The sequence below is a fragment of the Falco naumanni genome, chromosome 7 (genome assembly GCF_017639655.2).
Source record: "Falco naumanni isolate bFalNau1 chromosome 7, bFalNau1.pat, whole genome shotgun sequence".
Lineage (NCBI taxonomy): Eukaryota > Metazoa > Chordata > Aves > Falconiformes > Falconidae > Falco > Falco naumanni.
In genome coordinates, this window is record NC_054060.1 from 4,889,941 (window position 1) to 4,904,984 (window position 15,044).

Sequence of the window (15,044 nt, forward strand, 5' to 3'; positions counted from 1 at the left end):
AGACAAAAGGAAATATTTCCTACAGAAAAAAAAGATAACGGCTGTGAGTTATTAAACACCTTTATTATGGAACATGTGCTGAATAAGCAGTTATAAACGACACAGTATTAAACAAACTCCCACATTCAGATTCTCTCAGTGTCAGTGTACAAAGGAATAAAAGGAGTTTTACCCTTTATCCTGGGCTGCAAATATGTGCACAGGAGCCCCCCAAATGGACTAACCTAGTGTAAAGTACTATTATTCACTTACCTTACATTTGCCTATTAGGGAAGGGCTCTTAAGTATTAAATATTATTCTAAAATGGTGCTGGAAGAGAGTATCTTTTGATTGAATATCTAGCAGGAATTATTGGTATTCAGTAAAGTAGGTTTTACAACAATGACTTGACAAAGCCTTGACACAAAAAGTACTTCTACCTGCTGTCAATCACTCACTCTCTTGACAGTTCAAGTGCACATCCTTTCAGGGAGAACTTCAATCAACATTAGCACTCAAAATACACTGCACAATGTCACTGCTTCAGAAATTGAAGTGAAAATAAATGCGTGAAGTGGCAAGCAAAGGCAGAACAGGTTTTACATTGGCAGACCCAAATAACTACACATCTGTATGAAAAAAGGACTGACCACATCATCATTTTGGGGTTCCCAAGATAAGACTTTTCCTTTGGAAAAACACACAAGCCCTTCACACAACCAAAGAACACAAGGAAGAAGAGAGATTTCCCCTTCTTGTTAACACTCTCTCATACAGGCAACTGGGATGAATTTTACAAAGTCAGAGATCCCTCCAGCTTCTTGGGGACCCAAGTCTCAGCGGACTCTACCTCTCTCTTACCACTTTACCCTGCCCCCGAAAAACCAATGCTTCTCCCCAGGCATTGGCAAATGCTTTCCTCCTTTAAGGATATCTTTTCACTGCCTTGCTTTATTTTCAGCATTCTGCCTTTCAGCCTCAAACCTTCCTCCCCACCCTTTACTCCTCAAAAAAGGAACGAGGAGAGAAGCGCATCACAGTCGGCAACACATTTCTACTATTTCAGCTTGAAAGCCGACTGTCCATCACAATTAATGGTGATCACTTTTTCAATGGGAAATGGCTAACAAGAATGCAAAAGAACGCTACAACGTACAGACTACATATATGACACACAGCTGTGTGATATCCAGTCTACTTCTGAGCGGACAAGGGTTCACATCAGAAGAAAATACAGCAGCAGTCGCTATCATCAGAGAATGATTGATTGTTGCAGCAGACAAAACTCTCCTCTGGTTCCTGCCAAATCATGGGAAAGTCTGGTTGGGAGGGGAGTGGATGAGGAAGCAAGTACCACTTGTGCCCGTTCAGCCGTGCACTGCGGGTACCCGGTAAGTATTCATAGCAGGGTTTCAAGGAAACAAGTAGCAACCTAGTCCTGTCCTTCTGGCTAGAGAAAGTCAGGGTTGTCAAGAAAGGGATGTCTCTCAGGTAGTTCAGCCCCAGCCTGCGGAGATCAAAGAGTGCAAGGAAATGACCTTGAGTACAACTCGGTGTTTAATTGAGCAAGCGGAGCGCAGGGGCAACATGCTCCCTTTGCCACGTTGTGTTGAGCAGACACACATCTTGTTCCAGAGCAGCTGGAATTTCCTGCACCTTTTGTGCTCGCTGCTGTGAGTAGGACGATCGGTTTTAAGGGTTGTCAGTCCACCGTTTTTATGATGATAAAATTTGTGTAAGAAGAAAGGAAGCAAGAAAATCATCAAGTCGGAGCGAGAGGGATGCAGGGATGCTGCTAAATGTCTATACTGCCTGCACCATTTTCCTCTAGAAATGGTTTCACTTAAAAACTTCTACAAATATAACAAAAGGGTACTCTAATTAACAGATGTGCAGGTCACACATATTATTAAGCAGCTTCAATAGACTAACACATTGTACATGTCTCAGGAGAATAAAAGACAAATGACTCTGTGTACGTAGTGCAAGGAAGGTAGGAAGAAAACATACAGACTGGAGAAAAAAAAAAAAAAGACTATGGAAGCTCCAGCTTTTGTCTACAAAATCCATCCATGTGAGCTCCAGCTTTTGTTTGACATTCTCCTTCTCATCAGTACATGAACAGAAATCCTCCAGGCTTTGGGTAATCTTCCCAAGCTGTTCAGGGTGAGGATTATGGTGTCTGTGTACGGTACTTGGCAAAAAGGTGCCCCAACCCACAAAACGGGCTGCTGGGCTCTACCGAAACGTCAGAGACCGAGATGCAGGGTAGCCATTTGTGAAGGCTTAAAGGAGCCATTCCTGCTGCCGCTGATAAATTCTAGAGAAAACAAAGGTTTCACTGCCTCTTTCCAACAAGTCTACTCTGCCAACTGAGCAAAAAATCAGCACCAGAGCAGAGGAAGCTGCCAGGGCTGGTTCAGCCTCAGCGCACACCTTCTGTTACAGAGAAGCAGGAGAAAGGGGTGAGCTCCTTCTAAGAAGGTACCCACTTCTTTGTTCACCTCTTCAGTGACCCCCTGCACTGCAGTGGGCACAGCACAGGTTGCTAAAGCAGCAAATAAAATAACTAGAAACAGCTCACCGTCCATGTCAGGGAGTCATGCTCACTAACTAACAGATTTGTAAAGAGGTGACCCTGCAGGTGAACAAAAAAAAAAAAAAAAAAAAAAAAGTCAAGACATAAAAGATGGGGCTGAAGCACCACCATTATGGATAAGTGAAAAACTGGAAGAGAACCTCTGCAGAATACCAAGCCAGGTGGGCCAGGGAGGATGGTGAAGAGAAGAGACAAAAGCAGGTAAGGAAATGATAAGGAAAGTTAGCGTGGCTGTATTAAGTACACAAACATGAAGTGAGATAAGGAAAAGGAGAAGGAATAAGCAGCTGAAAAAATGCTTGAAGGCCCATCCCGGTATTGTTACACTATACGCATGCTACTTCGCATCAGGAATATGAGGACACCATCAGCAACTTGCATTGCTCCATAGGGAAGAAGAGATGAAACGTTTTTACTCTGAACTAAAGGTGAAAAGCATTCAGATTCCACGAGAAACTGCTAGGCTATATAATGAGCAGATTTGAAGCTACTTAGAGGAAACAGCATCAGAGAAGGATGTTCATCACCCTGGGCAGGCCACACAAATTAAGAGGAAAGTAGAGCTGTGAATTACAATGAACAGAGACTAAATAGCTGCCTGTGTTGGATTAAAGGATTTAAATTGTCAGCTTGATGTATAATGAATGTGAAAACCCAGCACTTAATTAAATGGCACATGATAGAATAACTTTGTTATGCTTTAAAGTGCTTAAGTTATCAAAGTATTCCTTATATTTAGCAATTGTTTAGCAGTATCTCTCTCCCCTGTGAGATCCACTAAGACATTGGTCATTTACCCTGCATTCAGCTGCGCCAAAACATGGGATTTCACAAACCCCCCATTCCCCCCTTTTTGTTGTTGTTCTTTAATTTGAGTTTTCAGTCATGGCTAGTGAATTTCTAGCAATGCAGCCACTGAATGCTGCTGAGACACAATGATGGGCTACCAGGTGTTCTAAGGATCCCACTGTCAACTCCTGCTACAACAAAGCGAGTAGAAATTGGGGACTGATAGTTCTTCCCAGATCACAGACCACGTCCCTGCTCATCACCCCTAAAATGACTATTGGCTCTTTGACTATGACTGCTCACGTGGGAAGGGTGCCAGCACAGGGGTGAGATAGCAGCCTGGCCCCCAGCAGCCTCGCTCAAGCCTGGCTTGTGCCAAATACAAACTTCAGCCTCCTCATCTGCCTTAAGAGGTACGTCTGCCACAGGGGAAGACAGAAAATGTGTTCTGCCATTGCGTTTTGGTCACAGGAATGGACTTATGTTTTTCAACCTGTGAAGCAAACCTAATGGAGTTACTTTGTACAGAATAAGGACAGTTAGTATGGAAATAATAAACAAAAATCAGCAGAAGCAGCAGACGAGGGATCACCGTAAGGGCTAGGACGGGGCTTCTGAATCAGTTTTTGAAGGAACCATGTAGCACAGAAAGACTTAAAGGCTAAATAAAGGTGATTAAGCAGACTGCTCCATTCTGTAAGAGTCAATACAAAGAAACAAGACCACACAGTTCTCCAGCAAATTCTCGATTTCTGGGGTTTTTTTTCTTATCCCATTCAATTTATCACATCCTTTTAAATTTCTTGAGCCTCCGGCAACGCATGTGTTGGCTATTCAAAAGGAAAGCTTCCTTAACCCCGGTGTCTTTGAGCACAGGGAACGGTTAGGAAGAACAGGAGATAAGAAGGACCCTCCCTTTCACAAAGCCACAATGAAGAGACAGACTCTGGGGATAACTCGGTGTCCCAAGGGGGCACATGAGCACTCAAATCTCAAATGTGTTACGTACACAATCAAAAACTGCAAGACAAAAAGATAAAAGTACTTACAGCTACTGCTATTCTTCCGAGTACATGTTCTGGAATTTTTCTATAAACATCCAAAGAACCCCCTGCAGGGATAAACAAAACGTGCTTAGGTAATACAAAATGAAATACTGCCCTAGATTTGAAGTCACAAGGGTTTTCTAGTCCTTGCTTATTAATAAAAAAAGCATCGACGATGTAACAATAACTGTGTCAGAAATAACTGACCTTAAAAATCTACCAAACTCTGAATAAACATATGAATCAGGTCTCCTTTCACCCACACTACTTATTTTTGCTTGCAGCATTAATACTTAAATTCCTGTGACAAGACCTCCCCATCACAGGGCAAAATACCAAAATTGGAGAACTAACAACCACCAGGCTTCGAGTAACTTCTTGGGAATAATGAAATCACCCCAAAAAGGAACAGTGGGCTTGAAAGTCTGAAGTATCCTAACTCTTGTCCCAAAACCTGGTGCTAACGTGGTATCTGACACAATGCTTATACACATGTTTGAAGCTGCTTCCTCCTGATGACCAAACCAGTGAAAGCTGGGCTGAGCGTTGCAGTCTGTGTCCACGCTGATATCTGTAAATGAAAGACCAGAAGCTCCTAGGCAAGCAGATGAGTTTTGCCAGTAATCTCCAGTATGGGACACAACTTGCTACCTAGCATAACCCTGTCCAGCCAGCATCATACATTCATGGAGAAAGGAGAAAAGAAAGAAGTCCCTCTAACAGCCCTATGGACATTCCCAAGGGACAGGGAAGGACTGTTTCCCTTATCTTCTGCAAAGCAGATTCGTGACCAAACCAGCGTTCAAAATGTTCCTAGGGTAAGAAAGTAAATTTAAAATTGAGAATTGAAAATATCCAAGTAGAACAGTAAAAAAAAATAAAATGGACAAGCAAATTACAGGCAGAACATATTGCCGCTAGCTTGCAAGAGCGTGTTGTCTTATTCAAAGCTCGAGGTTCTCGGAAGCGCTCAACACTGATCTAACTGTGCTGTCAGTGTAGCGTATCGATTTTACTGATGACACCACTGGGAAAAGAGTTAGGCCAATACCAAGCAATAAAGAAACCTACACTTTGTACTTTGCTTATGGTTCAGTTTTTAAAAACAAACCCCATTCATTCTGCAATGCTGCAATCCGAAGAAGTCACAAGGTCCTTACTCTAGTCTTCAGCCTTAATTATACAGTGGTTCTTACTTGCATTTAACTTCTTATTCTCATGATTGGGGTTTGTAGTGGTAGTTGTTGGGTTTTCCCTCCACGTCACCTCTACTGTCAGAAATACAGTGTAAGTTTGTCTTCACTAATGTTGCTCTGATTCCAGGTCACTGAAACTACTATTCGTTCATTAAGGTTAATTTTTCAGCTTAGCCTGTGGATTATAATGTCTCTCAGTTTAAAAGTAAATGTAAGTACCACGTAATGGAAATAAGAGGATGTAGATCCATGGATACCTACAGCTCATTACAAAGGCAAAACAGAAGGCAATCATATGGTAGGTAGTTCCTGTCAATGCTTGTAACATATCCTTCAGTTTTGGACAAAACACCTATCTTCATGCACCAAATTGCTAAATCTCACTACTACAGATGTCATTAAAGGTAGTGCTGTTTGAAAAACGAAGGAAAGTATCTTTTTGCAAACAACCGGGGAAATCTGCCATTCTTCTATGGAGAAAAAATTCTGTAGTGGGCATCATTTCCAAGCCCAAACACCACCAGTTCCCGTATCTACGTGGAGACACCTAGGCAGAGTCTGATAACCTGCACCTCTCTCTGCTTTTAAGGGGAGTTTAGCAGGTGTTCAGCAGTTTCAAGGAAAAGAGGCAACAACGTAAGTAAAAGCCAATACTGCATCTCACCATCTTTATTTAGAACATCATTTTTATTCTAAATATGAAAGAACAAAGATTAGAAAGCCTCATTTCACATCTCTGTTGCTCCTTAAGATCTATCAGTAGGTGGGAGGGTGATCCAGGTCAGTTTAACCTCAGGGTTTTGATCTTTGCCAACTTGGCTTTTTCCTGCTTGCAGGTGCCAAGAAAGAACTAATATGGTACTACAGGTGCACCTTCTCCCTACTTGTGTCCCTACGTCATGAGTATCCCAAAAGACTCAGATCCACCTGTAGCTAGGTAATTCATAAAGAAAATACCTGTGTTTTGTAACAGGGTACAGGATACAACTAGGAAAACAGAGTCATGGGAAATGGACGCAGGAAATATTACAAACTGGCCTAAGACAGCCAAAAGGGCTAAAGATTTGTCGAGGTTAGAGCTGTTCATCTACAGGATTAGAAAGTGGGGTTTTTTCGCTTATCTTTATCTGCATCCTTACGCATCAAAATTAAAGGGCTTGGAGAACAATGGCAAGGTCCCTTTATTTGCATTTTGTTCTTCCTTTAAATGATTGCTGTTGCTTTCTGCCAGAAGGAGTGCACAACATGAGGCAGACCAGAGGTCATCTCCAGTATAATTCCAAGTAATTTGTGCATGGTCAGTAAACACCATCGTTGTGCAACATGATGAGGGATGAATACCCTAAAGGCTCAAATATTTTCAAACAAGAATTCAGAGCTGCGAGCACTTATGTCCACCGTTTTTAAAAATCTCTGAATTAATAGCAGCGTACATACTCTAGGCAGCTGCATGTTTTGGCATGAGCAGATGATTCCTTACTGCATGTGACTACTGCTTAACACAGGCTTGCAAGTCTGAGCGCAACTGCAAGGACAGAACAGAGAAACGGCTAATAGTTACACAGCATGACAGCAGCCAAGAATTTAACTTGTGAGCTTTGTCGAATAAATGAAATACGTTTTTGTCAAATACGGAAAATCTGAGAGACTACTCATACTTGGAAATCAGGCAAAGTGATCAGTGGGACAGAGGTAGTACGTGTAAAAAGAGAGACCTAACAGTAATAACAGACCGTTTTAACAGGGAGAAAACAAAATGCACCGCAAAACCCTACAGGGCTTTATCCGTGGTCCCTATCAGAAAGGAAGAAGCTACTCAACGATGCTTAATGGTACACATTTGGCTTTGGAAATTTTTCCTGCCAGCAAGCCTCCCCTCTACAGTAAATTATTTGCGAGATCCTTACTTTTTATATCCAGCTTAACTGAACCTTCGTGAAAAACCTGGATAGGGCATAAAATGCTGGCTCATAAGAAAATCCTTGAGAGAGTAATAGACTACTGCTTGTAACAGCAATGTGATGTTTAAAGTCGAACGCTGTGAAGAGGCTTCTTGCGCACAAGACACAAGGGGACTGCATCTGTCATGAGACACACTCTCAGAACTGATACGCAGAGGGCAGCAATGATTATAAATTGCTGTAATCAGCATATTTTTTGTGCCTTTTCTCCAAGAATGCTACACAGCACCAGACTTCAAAGCAAAGTGCTAATACATCTCCATAACGACAGTAGCATCAGATTGTGGGGAAAGGGGTACTGTTGGTCTGAAGATTCACATGGAGAGAAACAAGAGTACACTCAAAAAGAAACTCAGCGCAGCACTGCTAAACAGCTGTGTTAGAAAATAATTCCTTGTCTTGCAATTAAGAGACGATTTCCACTGAAAACACATAGGACATTGGGTTAATAGATTTCTTTAAAAGAAAATCTGTTTTGGCTATCAAAACAGTAAAAGTGAGGAACAGCTGTTTTGTCAGCGAGGACAGATTGTATGGAAGACTCAAATATCAAACCACAAATTAAGCTAGCATTTATTTCTGTTCTATTTACATTTTCAATAAAAGCAAGCAAAGCTACACTTGAGGAAAATACCACATACCATGGAGAATATAACACAATCCCAATACTAACCTGTTGGTTTGGTTTTTTTTTTTCAACTACATGCAAAGTTATTAATACTTCACATTTTCAAGTTGTATTGCTGCATTTTGCTCCATTCTTAAAAAGCCCATCTTTATATGATTTTCCTATTTACATACTTAGCAATCGAAAGCACACTAGATACACAACTCACCATCCATGAACTCTGTACACAATGAAATTCTGTTTTCTACAAAAAAAGCACCATAAAATCCTATGATATATGATGAGTCACACTGGAAAAAAGAAAGAAGAGAGAGAAGCCTGTTTTAAAATTTGCTGTAAGAAGATTATAAGCAAGAATAACCAAAATGAGAAAATCTATATACCTTATAAAGAATTTCTAATTCTGACATTATCTGCTTCTGGAGTTCCAGCGTTATATCTAATGGTATGACCTAAAATACAAAAATCGGAGATATGATCAGAGTTGACATAAAAAGTGAACGATTCAAAATAAAAACCCCAAAGATCTGTGTATTAGTTATCCTTATGTGCGAAAAGGCAAGAGAGGAATAGGGGGTTGAATGCAGCCGTGAGCAACGGAAGGAAATGGAAATGAAAGGACAGACTTATTTACTTTTAAAACTGTCAGTTACAAGTAAACCAAGTTATTATAGCCAGTTTTATCTAAGAAAACCACAAGGTTTGTGTTTTAACCATTTCACCAAGAGATGAGTTACAACTTGAACACCAGCCCCACACGTAATGTAAAGAGCCGGTGTGGTAGATCTGCAGGCTGGTGAAGTTAAGAGCTGCTGCTTATTCACCCAAAGCGCAACCGCGTCGCAGCTCCTGCTCGGCACTGCCACCTCCTTGCCTGCCCAGCACCGACTCTTCTTGCTGCAAAGATGTCTTGTGAAAAAGCCTGGAAGGCTGTGACCCCACCAGGTCTTGCTGAACGTGCCGATGTTAACTATGAGGACTAAGTAAGTACTGCAGAACTGAAAGTCTCTCCAAATGTCTCACTGGTGTCCTAAAGAAGCGTCTCTTACCACCCACTCCTATAATTTCAGTTTCATTAATATTTACCTCCTTTTTTCAAATATAAATTCCTAACGTTGTATGACACAGAACACTTAAATATGCAGAAAAAAATGCAGATGACAGCAGATGGTACGGATGCTTAGGTAAGCATCACCAAAGCATTCCTCAAAACAACCACAAACAACCTGACTTTGAGCGTTCAATAGCTCAAACCAGCCGCTCCCTGCCATGCTTACATGCTTGTCCGCTGCTTCCTTCATCCCTGCCCTCATTTTTCATCATTTTGAGCCAGGCTGCTAACCAGAACTACAGTACCAAGTGGTGCAGCAAAGGCGAGGCTGTCTAGAGTTATACATTTTCAAGATTTTCAAGACAGAGCCTCTTAATAAGGATGCTGGTTCTGACAGAACCAGCACTGAAAGTCAACTTTAACAAACAATTCTATGCCATGATTATTTGAAGATTTGCCCACTCAATTATTAAGTACTACTATATAAATCAAAATGGACTCCATATGCATTTAGCCAGGTTCAGTCTACTGCCACACAATATTTCACAGCTTAATACTTTAAGCTAAAGGGAAACCAAATCTAGGAAATTTGCAGAATTAGCAGAATAGATATTATAGGCTGCATACACTGCTGACAAAACAGAATACAGAGAGACCATTTCCAAACACACGCGTTTTACAGTATTAAAATCTGTCTAAAACAAAAAACGATAACCTGTTTCTATCAAGAGTTTGCTTTAGGGTTATTTATAAAAGCTGTCACTAAACAAAATTGTAAGTGTAATACAGGGCTGCCAAGAAACGTTTAACACACTTGTCTAGATCAATAATCATTTGCCAACAATATTCACTTACATTTTTCCAGCATGAAAAACTTAAAATAATTTGCTGGAATACCACCAGTTTTACCTGCTGAATATTAACAGAATTTAATCTTGTCAACAGTACAAAATTAGAATTTTATCTCACTAAATTCTACTCACAGTGAGAAATTTCCCTGCCTCGTTCACTCTGAAGGCTTCCACCGACCTGAACAATGACTAGTTAGCATGATCAGCGTCAAATACATCACTGACATCCAATCAACCAGGACCTGGCAAGAAGAAAGGTCTCTGGCTGATTTGCATTAACTATAATTACATACAGACCCTGCATTCTAATACTGAGGATAACCTGCAAAAGCAGAGCTACCCTATTTGCAAGTGTTAAGGATACTATAGGGTAGGGCACGTACAGAAATGTACTGCAACAGTATGGCAAGCATATGTCACCATGGAATAAATCGGGAGATCAATGCCTCGCTTCCTCTGTGTAACTGTTGTACGGAAGTATTTTCTTCCACCTAAACATGCGTGGCCTGTGTGGCTTACAACAGAGGAGAGACATCCATCTGATGTCAAGGTTGGAGGAACCTTCCGTTATTTACAGCACTGGGATGTGGGACAGAGAGAGGAACACAGTGTCTCCGTAGTGCTGCCTTATTCTACATTTGCAATCTCCACGGTCATACTCCCTTTTGTATAAAATTTCCAAGCCTATTTAGAAAATAGAATTTTTACAGGTGAAACAACTTTTAAAGAATATGTGAGCTCACAGTGTTAAGCATGGGTTGGAACACTATTAAAGCAAAAAAAACCCAAAAAACACCCAACCAACAAACTTCCTCGAGCCCATTGCTACCAACGAAGAAGCTGTGAGTAAGGATTTGGCTGCAACTTTCATAACTGTAACAGGGGTAAGCAAATGCAATGCAACATCAGACAACAAACTTTTCCAAAACAGCACCTTTGGGAAGGACTTTGCAGCAAAAAAGTCACTGTTTTTTAGCCAGGCTTATTGAGAGCAGAAAAGTGAAACCCAATTCATCCAGCATAAAATACCACACACCTTTCAACACGTGCAGGAGCCGAGTTTCTTAACAAGTTAGCATCAGAAGCTACAACAAAAGCCTGAAGATCACTGGAGCTCAGCAGGTTGCCACTGACCAGCGGTCCTTGGCCACCCGTGCCTGTCAGGGGGGAACCGAGCCTCAGGGATGCGGATGAGCAGGACCAGTCTAGGGATGGGGCCGTGGGTAAGCTGGGCTGGTTGGGGAAGGTGTCGGGCAGCCAAGCTCTGAGCTCCAGTGTCTGCCTTGACTTCAAACCTAGGTGAAATGGTGCCTCACAGGTAGAGCTGGAAAAGCATGCTAGACAATGGGAGCTTTTTTTCCTCATTTTAAATGACATGGCAGTCCTCTGGGATTCGGCAAGGGGGTCCAAGTACTCCTGCACACCTTCCTTATCAAGTTACTGCCAAAAACATAGCAATCTTGAAATTGCTTAGCATACTTATAAGGTACATGAACTCCACATACCTAATATTTCAAGTGAAAAGGGTTAATTTTTAAAAGAGGAATACCTGAGCATATTTCCTCTGCTCTCCACTACACCTTCAGGACAAATAAGGATGAGTTGTCAAGTTAAATACAAGCAGTCAAGTGACTGAATTATAATTTACTCTGTGCTCAATTTAAATTAGTGTGAGGCTATTAAAATATACAGTATAAATACGGCAATTCATCACAAGCTGTCATGGATGACTTCATCTATTTGCTGGAGTGGCATACGTTCCACTAAAGGGAACGAGAGCAAAATCACAGGTCAAATTAAGCTGCTATTCTGTTTTAATTCACTTATTTAATCTGTGGCGACATAATTGTCTTTTACAGTATGTACAACTCAAAGGAAATTTGGGAGTATTATAGTCAGTATACAAATGATTAATCAAATGGTCCATTTAAATGCTAGCTTAAGAGCAGAAGAAACTAAAAGCAGCTGAAGAATGGCAATCAGCCAGTGTATGCTCAAATTTCTCATTCAGATTTTCCCCTCTAATTAGAAAAAAGTAATCTTTGAAAAATCTATTAAATTAACTGCACGTTATCTAGCTGTAAAAGTCACAATATATAAGTAATGACATAGCTTTGGTCTATAACAGGTATTAGCATTGGTTTCTTTTCCTGTTCAATATATTTGCAAGATTATCTATCAGCTGGACGCATTTTAATCAACAGGTTTTCAGTTATCTTGTCCTATCAAACCTGTATATTACCATCAGAAAAAGCCCCAAAAATGCAGAACTCCACTTTCACAGATCTATCCAGTGATGTTCCCATTAGCGTGGTAATCGTCTGTCAAAACACTTGATCCATGTGATGATCGTGTCAAGACGCTGGTGTTACCGTCCCCTCTTTATTGCTGGGTATGCTGAGCCATGGATGTGTTAAGTAATTTTCTTAATAGAGCAAGCCGGCACGATCACTATCATAGCAGGTCCCCTGACCTCCAGTTTGTGAGCATGTTATTTTAAACTATAACAACACACACATGTGGATGTAGTATCTCTTCTGAAATCACACTATAAAAAACATAATTGAGAGTGACAGGACCACCATGAGCAGTATCTACAAGAGAACCCAGTTTCCCAAATCTTCAGGATGCTAATTATCCACCAGGACTAACCAAACCCGTGGACTCCAAGGGAAACAAGGAGGTGAAATTGCTGGGGGAAAAGGCTTTTTGCCACAGGGAGGTGATTTCAATTAACCTTGCAAAGAGTGAACTCATTTCCCCTCCTGCCTGTGCGAATTTTCTCGTGCTCCACCTCCTCTCTAGGCAGCTTCTGAGGGTACCCGCAGCCCCGCAGCAGCACAGGGCAGGCCGGAGGGCAGCAATGCCAGCGCCGAGCAGAGCTGCCACAGAGGATGCTCTCTGTAGAGCTTGAAAAAGATTACGTGAGGAAGCAATGTAGTTGGTACCAGGGAAAAGCAGCATCCTTCCACAACCCCAGCGTTCAGGGGAAAAGCTTTTTTAGTTCCATACTGAAAGTCGTATTAAACATTATTTTTGATAATTACATCTTCTGTACTTTTGTGCCTGTTAGAGAATTCTGTCTTACTCTAACTGCTCATGACAGTTTTAGGAATGACTGTTACCACTTGAAAGGACTTTTTCAAATGACACTTTCAAAAACTTTCTCAAGTGATATTTGTAGTCCATATAATTAGAAGTTATTTGGATATTATTTCAATTTCCATATTTTCCACATGTAGAGAATACTTTCAAATCCAGTAGTAAGCATCTGCTTTTCTTCAATTCATAGGAAAACCAAAAGCATTTCTTCTAGTGGTGGGAAGGGATTTATGTGACCCTCAGGAAAAGCCGAACCATGAGCAGAACCTCATTTTAGTAAATTATACATGGTTGGAACCACAGAACAACCTGAGCCCCAATCTGAAAGTTAACCATACATGTAAGTAGTGCCCAGTAAACACAAATGCTTCATTTGATGCCTTAGCATAAACTTATGTCTTTAGATTTCATTTAACACCAATTCTACTTGCAGCAACCAGGTCCCATCACTCCTTCTCTTGCCCTCTTATTCCACCCCCACATTCTTCCAGTTTAACTCAATTATGCCAGAATTTAATGATTAAAGACAGGAAAAAAGAGAAAGGAGACAAAAAGCCCATTTTACAGATTTACAAGTAACTATTCCATAAATTATATCTTTAAAATATACCCCCTTTTTTTAGATCCCAAGCTATTAACTGGAATTGTACAAACGCAACAATTCATTTGTTTTCTGACAGTCTCTACTGATCGTTTGACAAAATCACCAAATTAAAAAAATTTGTTCATACATGAAAAAAGTACATCTCAGTATTTTTGTGTTGATATTAACTGCAGATTAATAATTTAATTTACAAATGTAATTTCATTTAACAAATTACACACCAGAGCTGGAATATCGTTGTCAGTTGCACTGTTTACCACTGTTTTAACTGAACTTCAGAGCAGACTGGTATTTATCTGTCCACATAATACTACAGCTTCACTGCAAAGAATGCTAACAGGAAAATCGGGGCGGGGGGCTGACACACTAAAATAAGTAAATCTGTTAAACCACAAAATCTCCTAGGAAAACAGAATATTATCCCAAAGAAAACAGGCAAATTCTCTTTATTTAAAAATGAGGTTGCAGAGACCTCTGAAGAATATGCCCTCGGGGACGGTTTGGCATTAGCAGAGAAAGGCACTGGCTGACATCCCGTGACCTTTCCATCCCCGCTCCTGCAGCGCCGGGGTTCAGGACAGCGAAGCAGCATCTATGCCAGTCGCTGAAGAGGCACAAACCACAGCTGCACTTGGACATAGCCACACAACCCCATGGGAAGACACAGCGGTACCTACGCGCGGTGCCAAGCCATTCCCAGCGGACAAAACCTGGATTCTTGGAACTCTGTGCTCATTTGGAATTACTAAATTTATGGGCTGGAGTCTTCCTGCATAAACAATGCGGACTTCAATGCAATAAAACAAATTGAGATCTAACAATCAGAGGGAGGGGAAGGAAACCAAGGTCAAGAAAGAATGGAGAGAAAGAAAGAGAGAAAGAAAATTACTGTAATATCTTACCTTTACTGCTAGTATTTTTCCACTAGGGACATGGTATGCCCTGCATGAGGGAAAAAATTAAATAACTTGAGATCACATAAAATTACCTCTATACATATGTGCAACATGTACACACTAATTTCACAGAAAAATGACTTGCAGCTAATACGTTTTACATTAAACCAATTTTATACATAATTTCTAAAGAAAGACTGATGAAAACAATTGATCAAAAGAATATACTTACAATGAAACCATTTAGCAGGGTTTTATGCCTGCATGTTTTACATAAAATCTACACATGGAAGACTTTCGTGCAGCATAATAGAAATCTTGTAAATATGAATTTATTCACT

The 15,044-nt window shown here is 40.7% G+C and overlaps 1 protein-coding gene across 7 annotated transcripts in view; it reads right to left on the reverse strand.

The window, feature by feature from the left end:
- Window positions 1-15,044, reverse strand: part of MAP2K5 (mitogen-activated protein kinase kinase 5) — a 140,332-nt gene that overhangs the window by 79,352 nt on the left and 45,936 nt on the right. For all 7 annotated transcript variants that reach the window (XR_005828869.1, XR_005828868.1, XM_040600609.1 and 4 more), the window contains exons 9-12: window positions 14,710-14,749; window positions 8,583-8,651; window positions 8,408-8,489; window positions 4,418-4,479 (exon numbers count right to left, since the gene is read on the reverse strand). Coding sequence is in view for 5 of the 7 variants with exons in the window: in XM_040600609.1 (XP_040456543.1) it covers window positions 4,418-4,479; window positions 8,408-8,489; window positions 8,583-8,651; window positions 14,710-14,749 (253 nt within the window). In the remaining 2 variants the exon portion in view is untranslated. The remainder of the gene's footprint in view (window positions 1-4,417; window positions 4,480-8,407; window positions 8,490-8,582; window positions 8,652-14,709; window positions 14,750-15,044) is intronic.